The sequence below is a fragment of the Oncorhynchus nerka genome, linkage group LG27, assembly GCF_034236695.1.
Source record: "Oncorhynchus nerka isolate Pitt River linkage group LG27, Oner_Uvic_2.0, whole genome shotgun sequence".
NCBI lineage: Eukaryota > Metazoa > Chordata > Actinopteri > Salmoniformes > Salmonidae > Oncorhynchus > Oncorhynchus nerka.
The window spans coordinates 83,472,196-83,486,976 of NC_088422.1; the positions used below are offsets into that span (position 1 = coordinate 83,472,196).

The following is a 14,781-nucleotide window of genomic DNA, read 5'->3' on the forward strand; positions in this document are numbered from 1 at the left end:
CAGCTGATTCAACTTATACAGTGAGTTTTTGTTAGTCTATAATTATTTCAATCAGTTATGTCATAGATAACTGTGAGCTTTAAAAAGACATGAAGTGTTAGATAAATTACAGGCCATAGAACACATAATAAGAACACACAGAGCTCAAATCAGATTGGACTAATTTAAGGCAACAAAAGCAATCAAAGATTATGTTTCTCAATAAAACAAACAAGTTATACAGAAAACCCCAGAACAGCTGTTATCGAAGAAAACAAAAAAATCTATCTTCACCTACAGTCTAACTTTAAAGTTAAAATCCCCCAATACCTGCCAACATGAGTATTAAAGTACTTTCTCAATAAATCACTTGCATCGTTTACCAAGGCAACACAGTTTAGGCATCATTTTAATATTATAGCCACTGCATTCTTAGCCACTAGTAAGCCTCTCAAATTAAACTGTCTCACTGTCCAATCAACAGAGACCCACACTGTACAACCCATACCCCTAACCCCTTACCCCTCCCCAGTATAAATCCTTATTGATTGATAGACTAGCTATAGTATTTCCCTTGCATCCCATGGATGATAAACTAGATGCTTGATTTGAAGAGTAGAGTAGAAAAGAGCCCCTGCGATTGGTTTGTTAGTTGGCTCATAGATCAGCTGTAGTCAGCACTTTCTTCCTCCGCTGCCAGAGTCAGGTGTTCCATCTAGGAGAGGGAGTGGAGGAGAGGGAACAGAGAGGAGGAGAGGAGTTTATCAGTATAAGACAGACATATGTCATACAACATAAAGCTTAGTCCACTAGCCAACAGACAGTCTGCTTTGCACAGCTTATTCAGGAGGGTGAAACTGTACAGAACGTTCATGTAGAACAGACATTTATCTTTGTTGTCATAGATAATAGTCTATTGTGTCTGTTCTATGCATTGCATTTCTAACTGCAACGTTCTGAAATGTTCACCCTTCTGAACAGAAGCAAACCACAGGTTTACAGAAAGCATGATGACACGCACATGACAAAACATAAACAACAAACAAAGCTCCCACGTGGCAACTCCCCCTCTGAATAAAACACAGCTGCACGGGGAAAATTCAAACTCATAAAAACGTTATGAGATGGTTGTACTCTGGTTAGAAGAGATGGACGGCTGTTGGGAAAAAAATTAAGGGATGCAGACATTGACAAACAGACTAAAGAAATAAAACAATAGAAACAGACTTTCTAACCAAAATGTGTGTGTGTGTGTGTCCAAGCTAGAGTGAAATCTGTGGCGCCACTGGCATTTCCAGGACTCTAAGGACATCTAGTGACCACATCGGGTACTGCTGGTCTGAGTATGTAACATGATATTACACATAACTCAAGTTGACATTCCAGTGTTATGTTTTTGATTTGCTAAAGGTTTGAAGTAAAGGCTGAAAGGCTGTGTAAGAAGAAAACATAATGCTAGTCTAGAGACATAGGGTAGCTAGATGGCGGGGAGGATGCAGTAGAAGAGTGCGTGAGTAGCCCTTACTGGCCTCAGGGGTTAGAGGTCAGGGGGTGAAAGCACACCTGGCAGTAAGGGTTCCCTGGTGGAGTCCAACACCTGATGGAGATTAAATCATCATCATTACATCACACACTACTGTATAACAACCCTCCATATTAGAAATACATGAGAACAAAAACATGTATAATCAAATTTAAATTCATTTCCTGAGTTGTGTGTATTCAAATTGAATTTGGCCCAAACCCTTTGAAGTTATGAAATATTCAATTATAATCAAATCAAATAAATAGAATCCCCACCAGCTAAGGAAAAGTGTCTTGTCCTCTCACCTCGTATGTGGTCCCGTTCCAGAACTGCCTCATCTCCCCTCTCCTCCAGGCCAACAGTGTAGATCCTAGCAGGGTGAATGGAACCAGGTAGAGCAGGGCTGGCTGCCCCATCTTAGTCACCAACATCACCGCAAACGTCAAAACCATACCACACAGATAGGCTGGGGGAGGGGTGGAGAGGAGATGATCAACACGATGATGATAATGATCAGTAACATATTGATAATGTCCATGTCGTTACCTATGCAGCAGCAGAAAAGGTAGATCTTCTTGGAGCTGTTGACCCACACATCAAACCTGCTGCAATAGGCCACAAGAAGACCTGTTGGACAAATCAGCAAACAGAATATATGAAGGTCTGAAGCTATCGTCCAATGAGAAGGCAGAACAGAAGGGTGTGAAGATGGAGCTGATACTGAAGCTTTAGATCGCACCAGGAAGAAAATGACCTTATGAACAGATCTAGGATCAACTTACACTCCACACATCCTAATTATAACCATTATAGAGGGAAGCATAATACTGACCATAGATCATTGTCTAGAAACATGGAGCCATAGGGGCTCTGGTTATTGTTGCAAAGCTACCAGTAATTTACCAAAGTTACCAGAATCTTCTGTCATTTTGGTAATTAACAGGTAATCTATGGTAATTTTTCTGTGTCCATGGATAGACCATATGGTTCAAGAAAAACATTATTATAATAATGAGAAAAGCATTTCAAAAACAATGGCATTTTTTTTCAATTAACTCTGCAACTCTTCCAACTATTGACTTTCTTCACAACTGTCACCAGTTTGGCGCCAAAACATTGACAACAAAGACATATTAGCATAGTTAAATAAATAGAAGGAAATTTCATGCTGAAACCCTCCTGATAAACACTAATGGTATTCACTAAGTTGATGGTTCATATTTAGGATAATGTTTTATAGTTGTCATTGTATATATTTTATTGTATATAGATCATCTGATGTACCCAAAAAGCCCACTAGATGGTATCTGATAAAATAAAAACATAAGTTTACAGTAATATACCCCCCCCTTTGCAACCCTAGCTGTGGTCAAAAGTAATGCACTATATAGGGCATAGGATGCCATTTGGGATGCAAGCATGTTTATCTCACCTGGTACGATGATGTCCCCATAGCCCAGGATGGAGAACTGCATGCCACAAAGGTTCTGTGTCCACGCAGAGAACCGTGGAACACGCATCACTACCGGGAGCTACCAGGGAGACAACACAGGCAACAGGCAACTAACGGTCAACTAATGATTAAATAAAAACCATCTAACACTCTGTTAAATAACAATTGACTGACAGTTAACTAAAGCTCAACCAAAACTAAACTAAAACTCAAATCAATCACAGAGAGACATACTGAGGATTCACTATGATAGATTCTGTATCAAAACCAATTACAGTATTTCCATTACAAAACAGAAAACAGACATACATGTAATGTCAATATGCCAACTGTCAAGCCGTAGTGTTTGTTAATGACATGAACATGAGACACACAGGAAAGCAATCAGTTCATCACCAAATATATCAATGTTTAATTAAATTCAGATCAAGCACTCTCATTATTTAAACACTTAAGCTACAATGCAATGACTTGAGATTGTGTAATATTGTATAATAGTATCGTAAAGTTTGTTAGAGCCAGGATTACTTGATAAAACTGAAAAAACCCTTGGCCCTACACATGACGAATCAGACGTTAACACAGCTGTGACATAAGAGCTGGTCATGTGACAGTTGGTTGGTATGTACTGTATGTTCTGTCTCTCAATTCAATTCCATTTCAATTTTAGGGTCTTTATTGGCATGGTAAACATATGTTTACATTTCCAAAGCAAGGAACAATCTCCAATATTTATATAAATGCCAATTTATTCTTGAAGAATACATCTTATAAATACCTTATGAACTTAGTAGAACTGTCTTACCCCAGCATAACATAAATGGCTGTTTTACTTCATTGTTTTTAAACAATGTCTTTGTAAAACTAACAACATATAGCTCTAAACTATGAAGCTGAGTAGTAAAGAGATGAATTGATATGATAATTAACAGTACATATGAAGCTGAGTAGTAAAGAGATGAATTGATATGATAATTAACAGTACATATGTACATATGAAGCTGAGTAGTAAAGCGCTGGGGTCTTACTTTCTCATATGGAGTCGAGGGTTCGGCTGCCACCTCCACTGTGTTACCCTGCGTCGAGACAGAACACCCCAACCAGACGCAGTCAGTTTGCATCCCAAATGGCACTCTATTCCCTACATAGCTCACTACTTTTAATCAGGGCCCATAGCGCTCTGGTCAAAATTAATGCACTACGTAAGGAATAGGGTGCCATTTGAAACGCATCCTCAGACAGTCAGCCATTCAGACCCAGAGGGGAATCTAATCTACACCGCAATGCTGCAACGGTACACAGCAGATGAGATCCCAGCTACGTAGCCTGATTCTAGTTAGGGGCAGGAGTGTTTACTGGGTCGGGGAACACTCAGTCAAGGAAAACTCCTGACCCTACTGATTGTTAATCAAGCCATCTTAACATCCAGAGATTGAAGATTCAAGTTGACAGACACGGACACAGAGAGAGAGACATACAGGCAGACAGGCAGGCAGACAGGCAGACAGATGAGTGGTTACCTTCTCTCCTGCTGCATCTGGACCCAGGGCCACTTGGACCATGATGCTCTCTCCATTCTGTACATGGGACAATGCATTTAACATTTCTAATAAAAAATATAGGACAATAACATTGCACTGTATTTAACGGGGAAAGTGACTCACCGGCATGAACAGAGGAGTGATGAAGACAAAGAACACATCATACAACAGCAGCAGACTCAACAGGATCACACAGATCTGAGAGGGGGAGAGGGGGGTGGAGAGGTGAGGGGGAGAGAGAGGGGGTGGAGGAGGGATGGAAGTCAGTTGAGGGGAAGACAGGTGAGGGGGAGAGAGAAGAAAGAGAGAGGGAAAGAGAGAACAGATGTTTAGAGATGTGTCCATAGACTTAGTTAGACGACATCTTTTTACCTGACCCGTTATGGTGTCTGAGAGAGTATAGGCAGCGCCATTGAGGCCATCTCCATTTTGAAGTAGTACTTTTTCTTCTACTAATTCTATGAGTTGGTAAACAAACTGAAATGGTGCATACTGCTACTTGGAGTGTGTTGTCTGAACAGGTATAAAGTCAAGGTTGGTGATCTACTGCCACCTGCAGTTATGGAATGTTTGCTCACGAGTATAATTCATTGGTTGATCCCACCCAGTTGACTACTTTAAAACGGTGGAAGTCCTCAATGTGTATGTCAATGTAAAAACAGTTGATTTCCAAGTTGTGATCTATCTCTATGGACGTGTCCAGCCTCAGCCAGAGAGTGGCCCTCTTTGTGACTGAAGATCAGAAATCAGAGGGTCAGAGTGATGATTTCACCTTGAAGTTGGACAGTGAGATGGTCTTCAGGAAGTTGAGACAGAAGGCCACACCCAGGAGGTCCTGCAGGATCCAGATCCACCTGGCAATAAAGTAGAGTACAAGGTTTCTTTTCTTCAACAACACACTTCAGCCTGTCAACTAACTATTAAATATAACCAAACTGATTAAATAAACGTAATAAAGAAATAGGTTATAAAGTGCATGTCAAGCTTATCATCCTCACAAACATGAGGACAACCATTGACAATGGTTCCTGTGCTTTACCCTGAAATGGCCCAGGAATTCATTGTTAGTTTAGTTTTAGTTAGAGTTTTATAAATGCAAAAATGAGTATTTTCCAAGTAATGATCCAGTGAATGAGTAAATGTATAATCTGAGTGAGTTATAATGTGTGGGGGTGGAAAGGGAAGTGAAACCACATTCTCTAGAACATTATAAATATCCACCATGCTTTTGCTCATGGAAAAGTTTCATAGGAGATTAGCTGTGGACCGTGTGTTGCTGTTGTAGACTGGGGACATTTAATTATCCAGTCCACTAATACTTCTACTGTGCTAAGGTCTAAGGACAGTCATTGGCCTGTATGAATACACACACAAACATTACCCATCATGATGTTATTCTGTTATTGGAAATTAGAGAGACTAAGAGTTTCTGTCTGCCAGAAAGTGCGTCTCAAATTGCACCCTACTCCCTATAAGTGCAATACTTTTGACCAGTATAAGTAGCACTATACCAACCATTTGAGACACATTCAGAGACAGTAGTCAGAGTCAATGAGGCAGTGAGTGATGCTGAACTAAACTAACAGCAACAACACACCTCTACTCTGCTGATGACGTCCGAGTCCTCCAGACTCCCTCACCCCAAACACCACTTCCTGCTTCCTGTCCCACCCACAGAATTCCCAAGGGGTGTGTCAGTGTGTGTGTGTGTCAGTGAGTGTGCGTGAGAGAGAGATAGACAGTACCTGTCCTCGTTCCTGTAGACTCCCCAGACCACGGCTACAGTGACACACACAGCAGACAGCAGCACCGACCTCACAGATACACTCCCACCCAGGACCGTCACACTGGAAGAACACAACACACATGAGAGAAGAGAGAAAGACCGCAAGCAACCACAGAAAGGTCTGCATGTCTGTGTGTGTGTGTGAGAGAGAGAGATGTTCAAGGAGACTGGTATGTGTCTGATTTACTTCTTTATTTTTTACTTCTCAGAACTTCCATATGAAACTATGACCTATGAGTTGTTTATGACAGACAGAGGAACAGACAGGGAGGACAGATGTCTATGGAACAGACAGAGAAACTGACAGGGAGGACAGATGTCTATGGAACAGACAGAGAAACTGACAGGGAGGACAGATGTCTATGGAACAGACAGAGGAACAGACAGGGAAGGCAGATGTCTATGGAACAGACAGAGAGGACAGATGTCTATGGAACAGACAGAGAAACAGACAGGGAGGACAGATGTCTATGGAACAGACAGAGAAACTGACAGGGAGGACAGATGTCTATGGAACAGACAGAGGAACAGACAGGGAAGGCAGATGTCTATGGAACAGACAGAGGAACAGACAGGGAAGGCAGATGTCTATGGAACAGACAGAGAGGACAGATGTCTATGGAACAGACAGAGAAACAGACAGGGAGGACAGATGTCTATGGAACAGACAGGGAAGGCAGATGTCTATGGAACAGACAGAGAAACAGACAGGGAGGACAGATGTCTATGGAACAGACAGAGGAACAGACAGGGAAGGCAGATGTCTATGGAACAGACAGAGAGGACAGATGTCTATGGAACAGACAGAGGAACAGACAGGGAGGACAGATGTCTATGGAACAGACAGGGAAGGCAGATGTCTATGGAACAGACAGAGAAACAGACAGGGAGGACAGATGTCTATGGAACAGACAGAGGAACAGACAGGGAAGGCAGATGTCTATGGAACAGACAGAGAGGACAGATGTCTATGGAACAGACAGAGGAACAGACAGGGAGGACAGATGTCTATGGAACAGACAGAGGAACAGACAGGGAAGGCAGATGTCTATGGAACAGACAGGGAAGGCAGATGTCTATGGAACAGACAGAGAAACAGACAGGGAGGACAGATGTCTATGGAACAGACAGAGGAACAGACAGGGAAGGCAGATGTCTATGGAACAGACAGAGGAACAGACAGGGAAGGCAGATGTCTATGGAACAGAGAGGAACAGACAGGGAAGGCAGATGTCTATGGAACAGACAGAGAAACAGACAGGGAGGACAGATGTATATGGAACAGACAGAGGAACAGACAGGGAAGGCAGATGTCTATGGAACAGACAGAGAAACAAGACAGGGAGGACAGATGTCTATGGAACAGACAGAGGAACAGACAGGGAAGGCAGATGTCTATGGAACAGACAGAGAAACAGACAGGGAGGACAGATGTCTATGGAACAAACAGAGGAACAGACAGGGAAGGCAGATGTCTATGGAACAGACAGAGAAACAGACAGGGAGGACAGATGTCTATGGAACAGACAGAGGAACAGACAGGGAAGGCAGATGTCTATGGAACAGACAGAGAAACAGACAGGGAGGACAGATGTCTATGGAACAGACAGAGGAACAGACAGGGAAGGCAGATGTCTATGGAACAGACAGAGAGGACAGATGTCTATGGAACAGACAGAGGAACTGACAGGGAGGACAGATGTCTATGGAACAGACAGAGGAACAGACAGGGAAGGCAGATGTCTATGGAACAGACAGAGGAACAGACAGGGAAGGCAGATGTCTATGGAACAGACAGAGAAACAGACAGGGAGGACAGATGTCTATGGAACAGACAGAGGAACAGACAGGGAAGGCAGATGTCTATGGAACAGACAGAGAAACAGACAGGGAGGACAGATGTCTATGGAACAGACAGAGGAACAGACAGGGAAGGCAGATGTCTATGGAACAGACAGAGAAACTGACAGGGAGGACAGATGTGTGGAACAGGGAAATCATACTTTACGTTGTTACTATAGAAAACCTTGACTCTCTGTAAATACCATGATTTTAATGAGCTGTGACATTTGTCAGACAATACTTTGTTTTCCTTGTTTGGGGGGGGGGGGGGACTATGTTGTTATGGGGATTTTCTTTTTGAATTGGGGTGAAATCCCCAGGAAAATGGTGACTCTCTGTGTGTGTGGTGTGTGTGTACCTCATGGGGCTACACTTGGCCAGGTCCAACAGGGCGTCCAGACAGCTGAAGAGGGCAGTGGCTGACGCTAAGCAGAATATGGCGATGATTGCATACACTGGAAAACACACACACACAAAGTGTCAAAATACTCCTGAACTAACTCATTATGAGACGATCACTGAGTGTCTAACAACTTCTGGGGTGGTATGTTTGCTTTGCATATAAAACTGTTAATAAACTGTTAATAAACGTAATACATTATGAAAATGTAATACAAATATATTAAGCAGTGTTTGTCCAGAGTGAAAGACTCACCCAGGTACTTGTAGAAGAAGTACATGAGTACCAGCATCAGACACATCAGACCTACAAAAATGACCACCTTTAGGGGAGAGTACAGAGCCAAGTCCCCACTGTCACTCTTCTCCCCTCCTCCTCCTCCTCCTTCTCGAGACGCACTCAGCCTCTCTCTGACACACAGACACACACAACACACAGACTGTTACACAGAGTGTAAAGTGGCTGAAGAGTGGACAGCATGCATGGCTGTCCTTTTCCGAAGGAAATAAAGAAACGTGTGTGTGTGCAGTCTCACCTCTCACAGGCTCCGCTCCAGTAGCCTCCCAGAGCAACAGTCACCACTCCTATGAGAAGCATGACCACAATGCTGGCATCAAACACAGGCACCGCCGGGGCATACAGCCTAACCTGCATCTCCTCACCAAACACCTGGAGAAACACACAGAGAGTTCAGACACTAACACACCTGAGACACACACACACACTAGTGTCTCATGTCTATTCTTATTGATTGAAAGAAATACTGTAGATGACAAATCAATTAGAAGGCGTGAATAAGCACTATACCATATCTTATAGTGAGTTATAGTGACCTCTATACCAGAGGACCTACAGTATCAGAGAACTCACATTCTGTGCATCCAGGAAGTCCATGTATCTCATCAGAGCCAGCGGAATCTGGACCTTCTCATACTCTGTCACATTGGCTCCCGGGGGACTCTTTAGAAGCAATCAAATGAGAGATAAAACAAAACACGTCTTAAAAAGAACACACAAAGATGTAGGTCTATCATGTTATGCCATAAATGTAAATTAAGTGTTGCATCATAAACACATTGGAGGTAACACTATTGATATATTGTAAATACATTGTAGATCAAACTATTACCATAGGTTTAGTGCTGGCAACGATCAGAGCGGCAGCCCCCAGGTCTTGGGCTATCTCAGCCTTCTGGCTGAAGTTACACCCCCCTCTCATGACCACCACCGCCTTGCCTGTCACTATGGCTGGGCTCACCCCTGCAGAGCTACACAGTAGCCTGGACGACAAGTTCACCAGGGGATACGCAGTCTAACACAGGACAACAGGTACAGTTAGACAATCAATATATTAATAGCTATGATGTCTTGTCACTGTAGCAAGGCTGAATCCCAGAGCCACCTAACAGCAGGCTGGATGTCAGGTGAGGTTCACAAAGTTCTGTGGGTTCACCAACAGATACTAAACTCTAACACAGTTGAAGCTGGAGCAAATGGGGGCATAGGGCAGCTGAATATCAGAATGGCGATGTTGCTGTACTGGACTTACAGCAGCGCTGAGTGAGAGTGACAGGTTGGTCCATAGGGAGTTGTAGACCAGGCAGTATTCTTTATCTGTGTCTCCATTTGAGATGTGCAAGATCGCCTCTTGACAGATCACCTGTGTGGAATAAAAACAGTAACTAAGTGAAATACATACAACCAACATGTATTTCAAAGTAAACAAAGTATAAGAAACAACAACATATCGTTTGTTCAGAGACTGATCAGTGTTAGCTGTGTAACACTTTTTCATTACACTGTCAGTATCTGTTCCACTCTGAAGCTTGCCTGGAAAGTTGGGTACTTCCCCATAGACAAGCCATGAAAGAACTCAGCTGGCAAAGTTAGCTGGTGGCGATTGGCTAGCTAGCTACATGAACATGGCAAACTTGCCTAACAGGATATACACTCGAAATGACAATTGTAAAGGTGATATTATCCAGTTGTCGATATTATTTGTGAAATAAATATCACATAGTTGTCGACATAGTTGGACCTGGCTTGCTTGCTAGCTAGCTACATCTATCTCTGTACTGTTATGATAAATACCGTGAGCTAACTAGCTAGCTTTAGCTAGCATAACAGCTAACTGCCTATTTTACCTGAGATGACCGGAGAATGACTGATAAAATAATAATCCACGGAGTTTTTGCCATGTCGGGAACATACGGAATTGAGTAAAACACGTATTCACAAGGAAAAAAAACTATAATCTGTGATTTGGCACACCACTAGTTTCAATATCGTCCCTTTTATTGTACTCGCATCATCGTTTTTTAGTTAGCCATTCCCTTCCGGTTTCTGATGCTGGTGGATCTCGTGATAGCGGACCAAATCTTGGCAAACGCTGACATGCACTGCATTTTATCAATGCTTTCATGTTTTCCGTATCATTAGATGTCAATATCTCTTCTCAGTTTCAATATCATGGGAAATGTTGTTTATGTAACTGTCTTCAAGTGTACCGAAGATAATTTATAACTAACCCAAGATAGTTCACCTGTGATGTGTCTGGTTACACTTTCTGTTTGTGAGTGTAGAGGGAAACTAAAGCATCCATTACAACCAATGACTATGATTATTGTGCTTTCAAGACAACTGGGGGAAAAACGCTGTCAAATCATGACGTCAGTGATCTTCAGGTCAGAAGAAGGCGCTCTAGAAAGATGGCCTAGTTTCCGACATGGAATTCCAAGTTGGTTGACCATTCAAAAGACTTTTCCCAAGCGGAGCTGTCCCCCCCCAGAGTTCCCAGTTGTCTTGAACGTACTGATTTCAGAAGTGAGAGATTCCTGAGATCCCAGTTGTTTTGAATGCAGCATTTCAACCCACAGCCTGTCTCTGGTTTGTGAGTCAAATGTCAACGTCATGCCAGATGACAGTGGTAGAATCTAAATGCATACTCCTTGCGTCCTCTCCTCGACTCCTCAAAATCCATTGGACGAGAAAGCCCAGGGTCCCTACTCTCTGACCTTCTCCAATGGGTTTTGAAGAGGCAGGTCAAAGCGACAAGATTTTCTCCTTGTCCACATATTGACCATGGAAGGGGGTAAGTGTTAATAACATCTACTTATCATAGTGATGGGTCATTAAACTGATTATGTTTCCCAAATTGCACCATTTCCTTTAGATGGTAGTGCACTACTTTTGGCCAGGGTCCATATGGTAGTAGTGCACTATATAGGGAATATAGGGTGCCATTTGAGTGTTCCAGGAGAGGACGATCATATATAGCTAGTCAAACCTGACAAAGAAAGACTTCTCTAAGATGGCATAGAACATTTTTTTATTAAGATTCTAGCTAATGAATGAGAAAAATACTACATGTATAAAAACACATTGGCCGAAATCAATACAAAAACAAAATGGTCCAGTGTGCCCTACCTACACATTTCAAGTTTATTGGAAAACAGCATTCTTTACTTACTCCTGAAGGCAACTCAAAGAACATGGGATGTTTAACAGAATAAAGCGGTTAACATGGTCTCTGTCCCCAATTTCAACCTATGCCCTATATAGTGCATTATTTTTGACCAGGGCCCATGTGTCTCTGGTCAAAAGTAGCACACTATATAAGGACTAGGGTTCCATTTGGGACACAAACAGATAGACATTTCAAGTCTGTAGTTTATGATTTGATAATGAAGCAGATACTACTAATCATGTGCCTCATATCTCCACAATGGCCCAGCCACCACATGAAAGGTAATTTTTCCACAAATCTGACTATAAATACAGGCAAGGCCTAAAAACACGACCACACACTCCTGAACAGTTGAGTAAAACATTTGTTCACACAGGCGCACACACACACACACACACACACACACACACGATTGATCCGTTTTCTACTATTACAGTGCAACAGCATGGCAGACAGACAGACAGATAGCAGTGATTTAATATAAATGAATTATATACACGTTCCTGGGTGGTTTCATTGTTTGGTCCATTGTCTGGTTCAGGTAAGAGTGTCTTTACAACGCCTCCTCTTCAGATCTACAGCAGTAGTTAGCACAGGCTTCTTATCTGTCTGTGGGAAAATAATACATACACACATCAAATTCATGTAAAGCAGTGTATATGCAGCTGGCAAATTTACAATAATGTAAAGTTGAAACTTATTACAAAAACGTTGAATGAAGCTTTCGTAGACACAAGGAGCATGTTAACACGGTACTGATAACACGTTGACGTCACTGTAGCAACACGGTACTGATAACACGTTGACGTCACTGTAGCAACACGGTACTGATAACACGTTGACGTCACTGTAGCAACACGGTACTGATAACACGTTGACGTCACTGTAGCAACACGGTACTGATAACACGTTGACGTCACTGTAGCAACACGGTACTGATAACACGTTGACGTCACTGTAGCAACACGGTACTGATAACACGTTGATATCACTGTAGCAACACGGTACTGATAACACGTTGACGTCACTGTAGCAACACGGTACTGATAACACGTTGACGTCACTGTAGCAACACGGTACTGATAACACGTTGACGTCACTGTAGCAACACGGTACTGATAACACGTTGACGTCACAGTACTGAAAACACGTTGATATCAGTAGTAACAACACGTTGATATCAGTAGTAACAGTACTGAAAACACGTTGATATCACTGTAGCAACACAGTACTGAAAACACGTTGATATCACTGTAGCAACACAGTACTGAAAACACGTTGATATCACTGTAGCAACACAGTACTGAAAACACGTTGATATCAGTAGTAACACAGTACTGAAAACACGTTGATATCACAGTAGTAACAGTACTGAAAACACGTTGATATCACTGTAGCAACACAGTACTGAAAACACGTTGATATCACTGTAGCAACACAGTACTGAAAACACGTTGATATCACTGTAGCAACACAGTACTGAAAACACGTTGATATCACTGTAGCAACACAGTACTGAAAACACGTTGATATCACAGTTGTAACAGTACTGAAAACACATTGATATCACTGTAGCAACACAGTACTGAAAACACGTTTATATCAGTAGTAACAGTACTGAAAACACGTTGATATCACAGTAGTAACAGTACTGAAAACACGTTGATATCACAGTAGTCTTTTTATTTATTTCACCTTTATTTAACCAGGTAGGCCAGTTGAGAACAAGTTCTTATTTACAACTGCGACCTGGCCAAGATAAAGCAAAGCAGTGCGACAAAAACACAGAGTTACACATGGGATAAACAAACGTACAGTCAATAACACAATAGAAAATCTGTATACAGTGTGTGCAAATGAAGTAAAGAGGTAAGGCAATAAATAGGCCATATTGGCGAAATAATTACAATTTAGTCATTAAGACTGGAGTGATATATGCGCAGATGAGGATGTGCAAGTAGAAATACTGGTGTGCAAAAGAGCAGAATTTTTTTTTTTTTTTTTAAATATGGGGATGAGGCAGGTAGTTGGATGGGCCATCTACAGATGTGCTGTGTACAGCTGCTGCGATCGGTAAGCTGCTCTGACAGCCGATGATTGAAGTTAGTGAGGGAGATATAAGTCTCCAACTTCAGTGATTTTTGCAATTTGTTCCAGTCATTGGCAGCAGAGAACTGGAAGTAAAGGCAGCCAAAGGGGGTGTTGGCTTTGGGGATGACCAATGAAATATAACTGCTGGAGAGTGTGCTACGGGTGGGTGTTGCTATGGTGAACAGTGAGCTGAGATAAGGCGGAGCTTTACCTGGCAGACTTATAGATGACCTGGAGCCAGTGGGTTTGGCAACAAATATGTAGCGAGGACCAACCAATGAGAGCATACAGGTCGCAGTGGTGGCTGGTATAAGGGGCTTTGGTAACAAAATGGATGGCACTGTGATAGACTGCATCCAGTTTGCTGAGTAGAGTGTTGGAGGCTATTTTGTAAATGACATCGCCGAAGTCGAGGATCGGCAGGATAGTCCATTTTACGAGGGTGTTTGGCAGCATGAGTGAAGGAGGCTTTGTTGTGAAATAGGATTCCGATTTTAGATTTAATTTTGGATTGGAGATGCTTAATATGAGTCTGGAAGGAGAGTTTACAGTCTAGCCAGACACCTAGGTATTTATAGTTGTCCACATATTCTAAGTCAGAACTATCCAGAATAGTGATGCTAGGCAGGCGGGAGCGTACAGCGATCAGTTGAAGAGCATGCATTTAGTTTTACGAGCGTTTAAGAGCAGTTGGAGGC

General features: G+C 42.3%; 1 protein-coding gene across 4 annotated transcripts; it reads right to left on the reverse strand.

The window, feature by feature from the left end:
• Positions 1 to 149: 149 nt before the first annotated feature.
• Positions 150 to 10,899, reverse strand: zgc:123258 (uncharacterized protein LOC641502 homolog). 4 transcript variants are annotated; one of them, XM_065012098.1, is made up of 17 exons: positions 10,671 to 10,899; positions 10,076 to 10,186; positions 9,656 to 9,838; positions 9,397 to 9,486; positions 9,062 to 9,195; positions 8,782 to 8,936; positions 8,485 to 8,581; positions 6,244 to 6,345; positions 5,271 to 5,352; positions 4,622 to 4,696; positions 4,478 to 4,534; positions 3,986 to 4,033; positions 2,937 to 3,036; positions 2,051 to 2,131; positions 1,810 to 1,970; positions 1,505 to 1,576; positions 150 to 694 (listed from the first exon to the last, which is right to left on the reverse strand). In XM_065012098.1, the coding sequence occupies exons 1-16, from the start codon at positions 10,722 to 10,724 to the stop codon at positions 1,517 to 1,519; spliced, it is 1,590 nt and encodes a 529-aa protein (XP_064868170.1). In that variant the 5' UTR covers positions 10,725 to 10,899; the 3' UTR covers positions 150 to 694; positions 1,505 to 1,516. The 4 variants fall into 4 exon arrangements, with proteins under 4 accessions (XP_064868170.1, XP_064868169.1, XP_064868171.1 ...); XM_065012097.1 differs by having other exon boundaries at positions 1,543 to 1,576; positions 10,671 to 10,896; XM_065012099.1 differs by lacking the exon at positions 1,505 to 1,576 and having other exon boundaries at positions 10,671 to 10,898.
• Between the last annotated feature and the right edge of the window lie 3,882 nt (positions 10,900 to 14,781).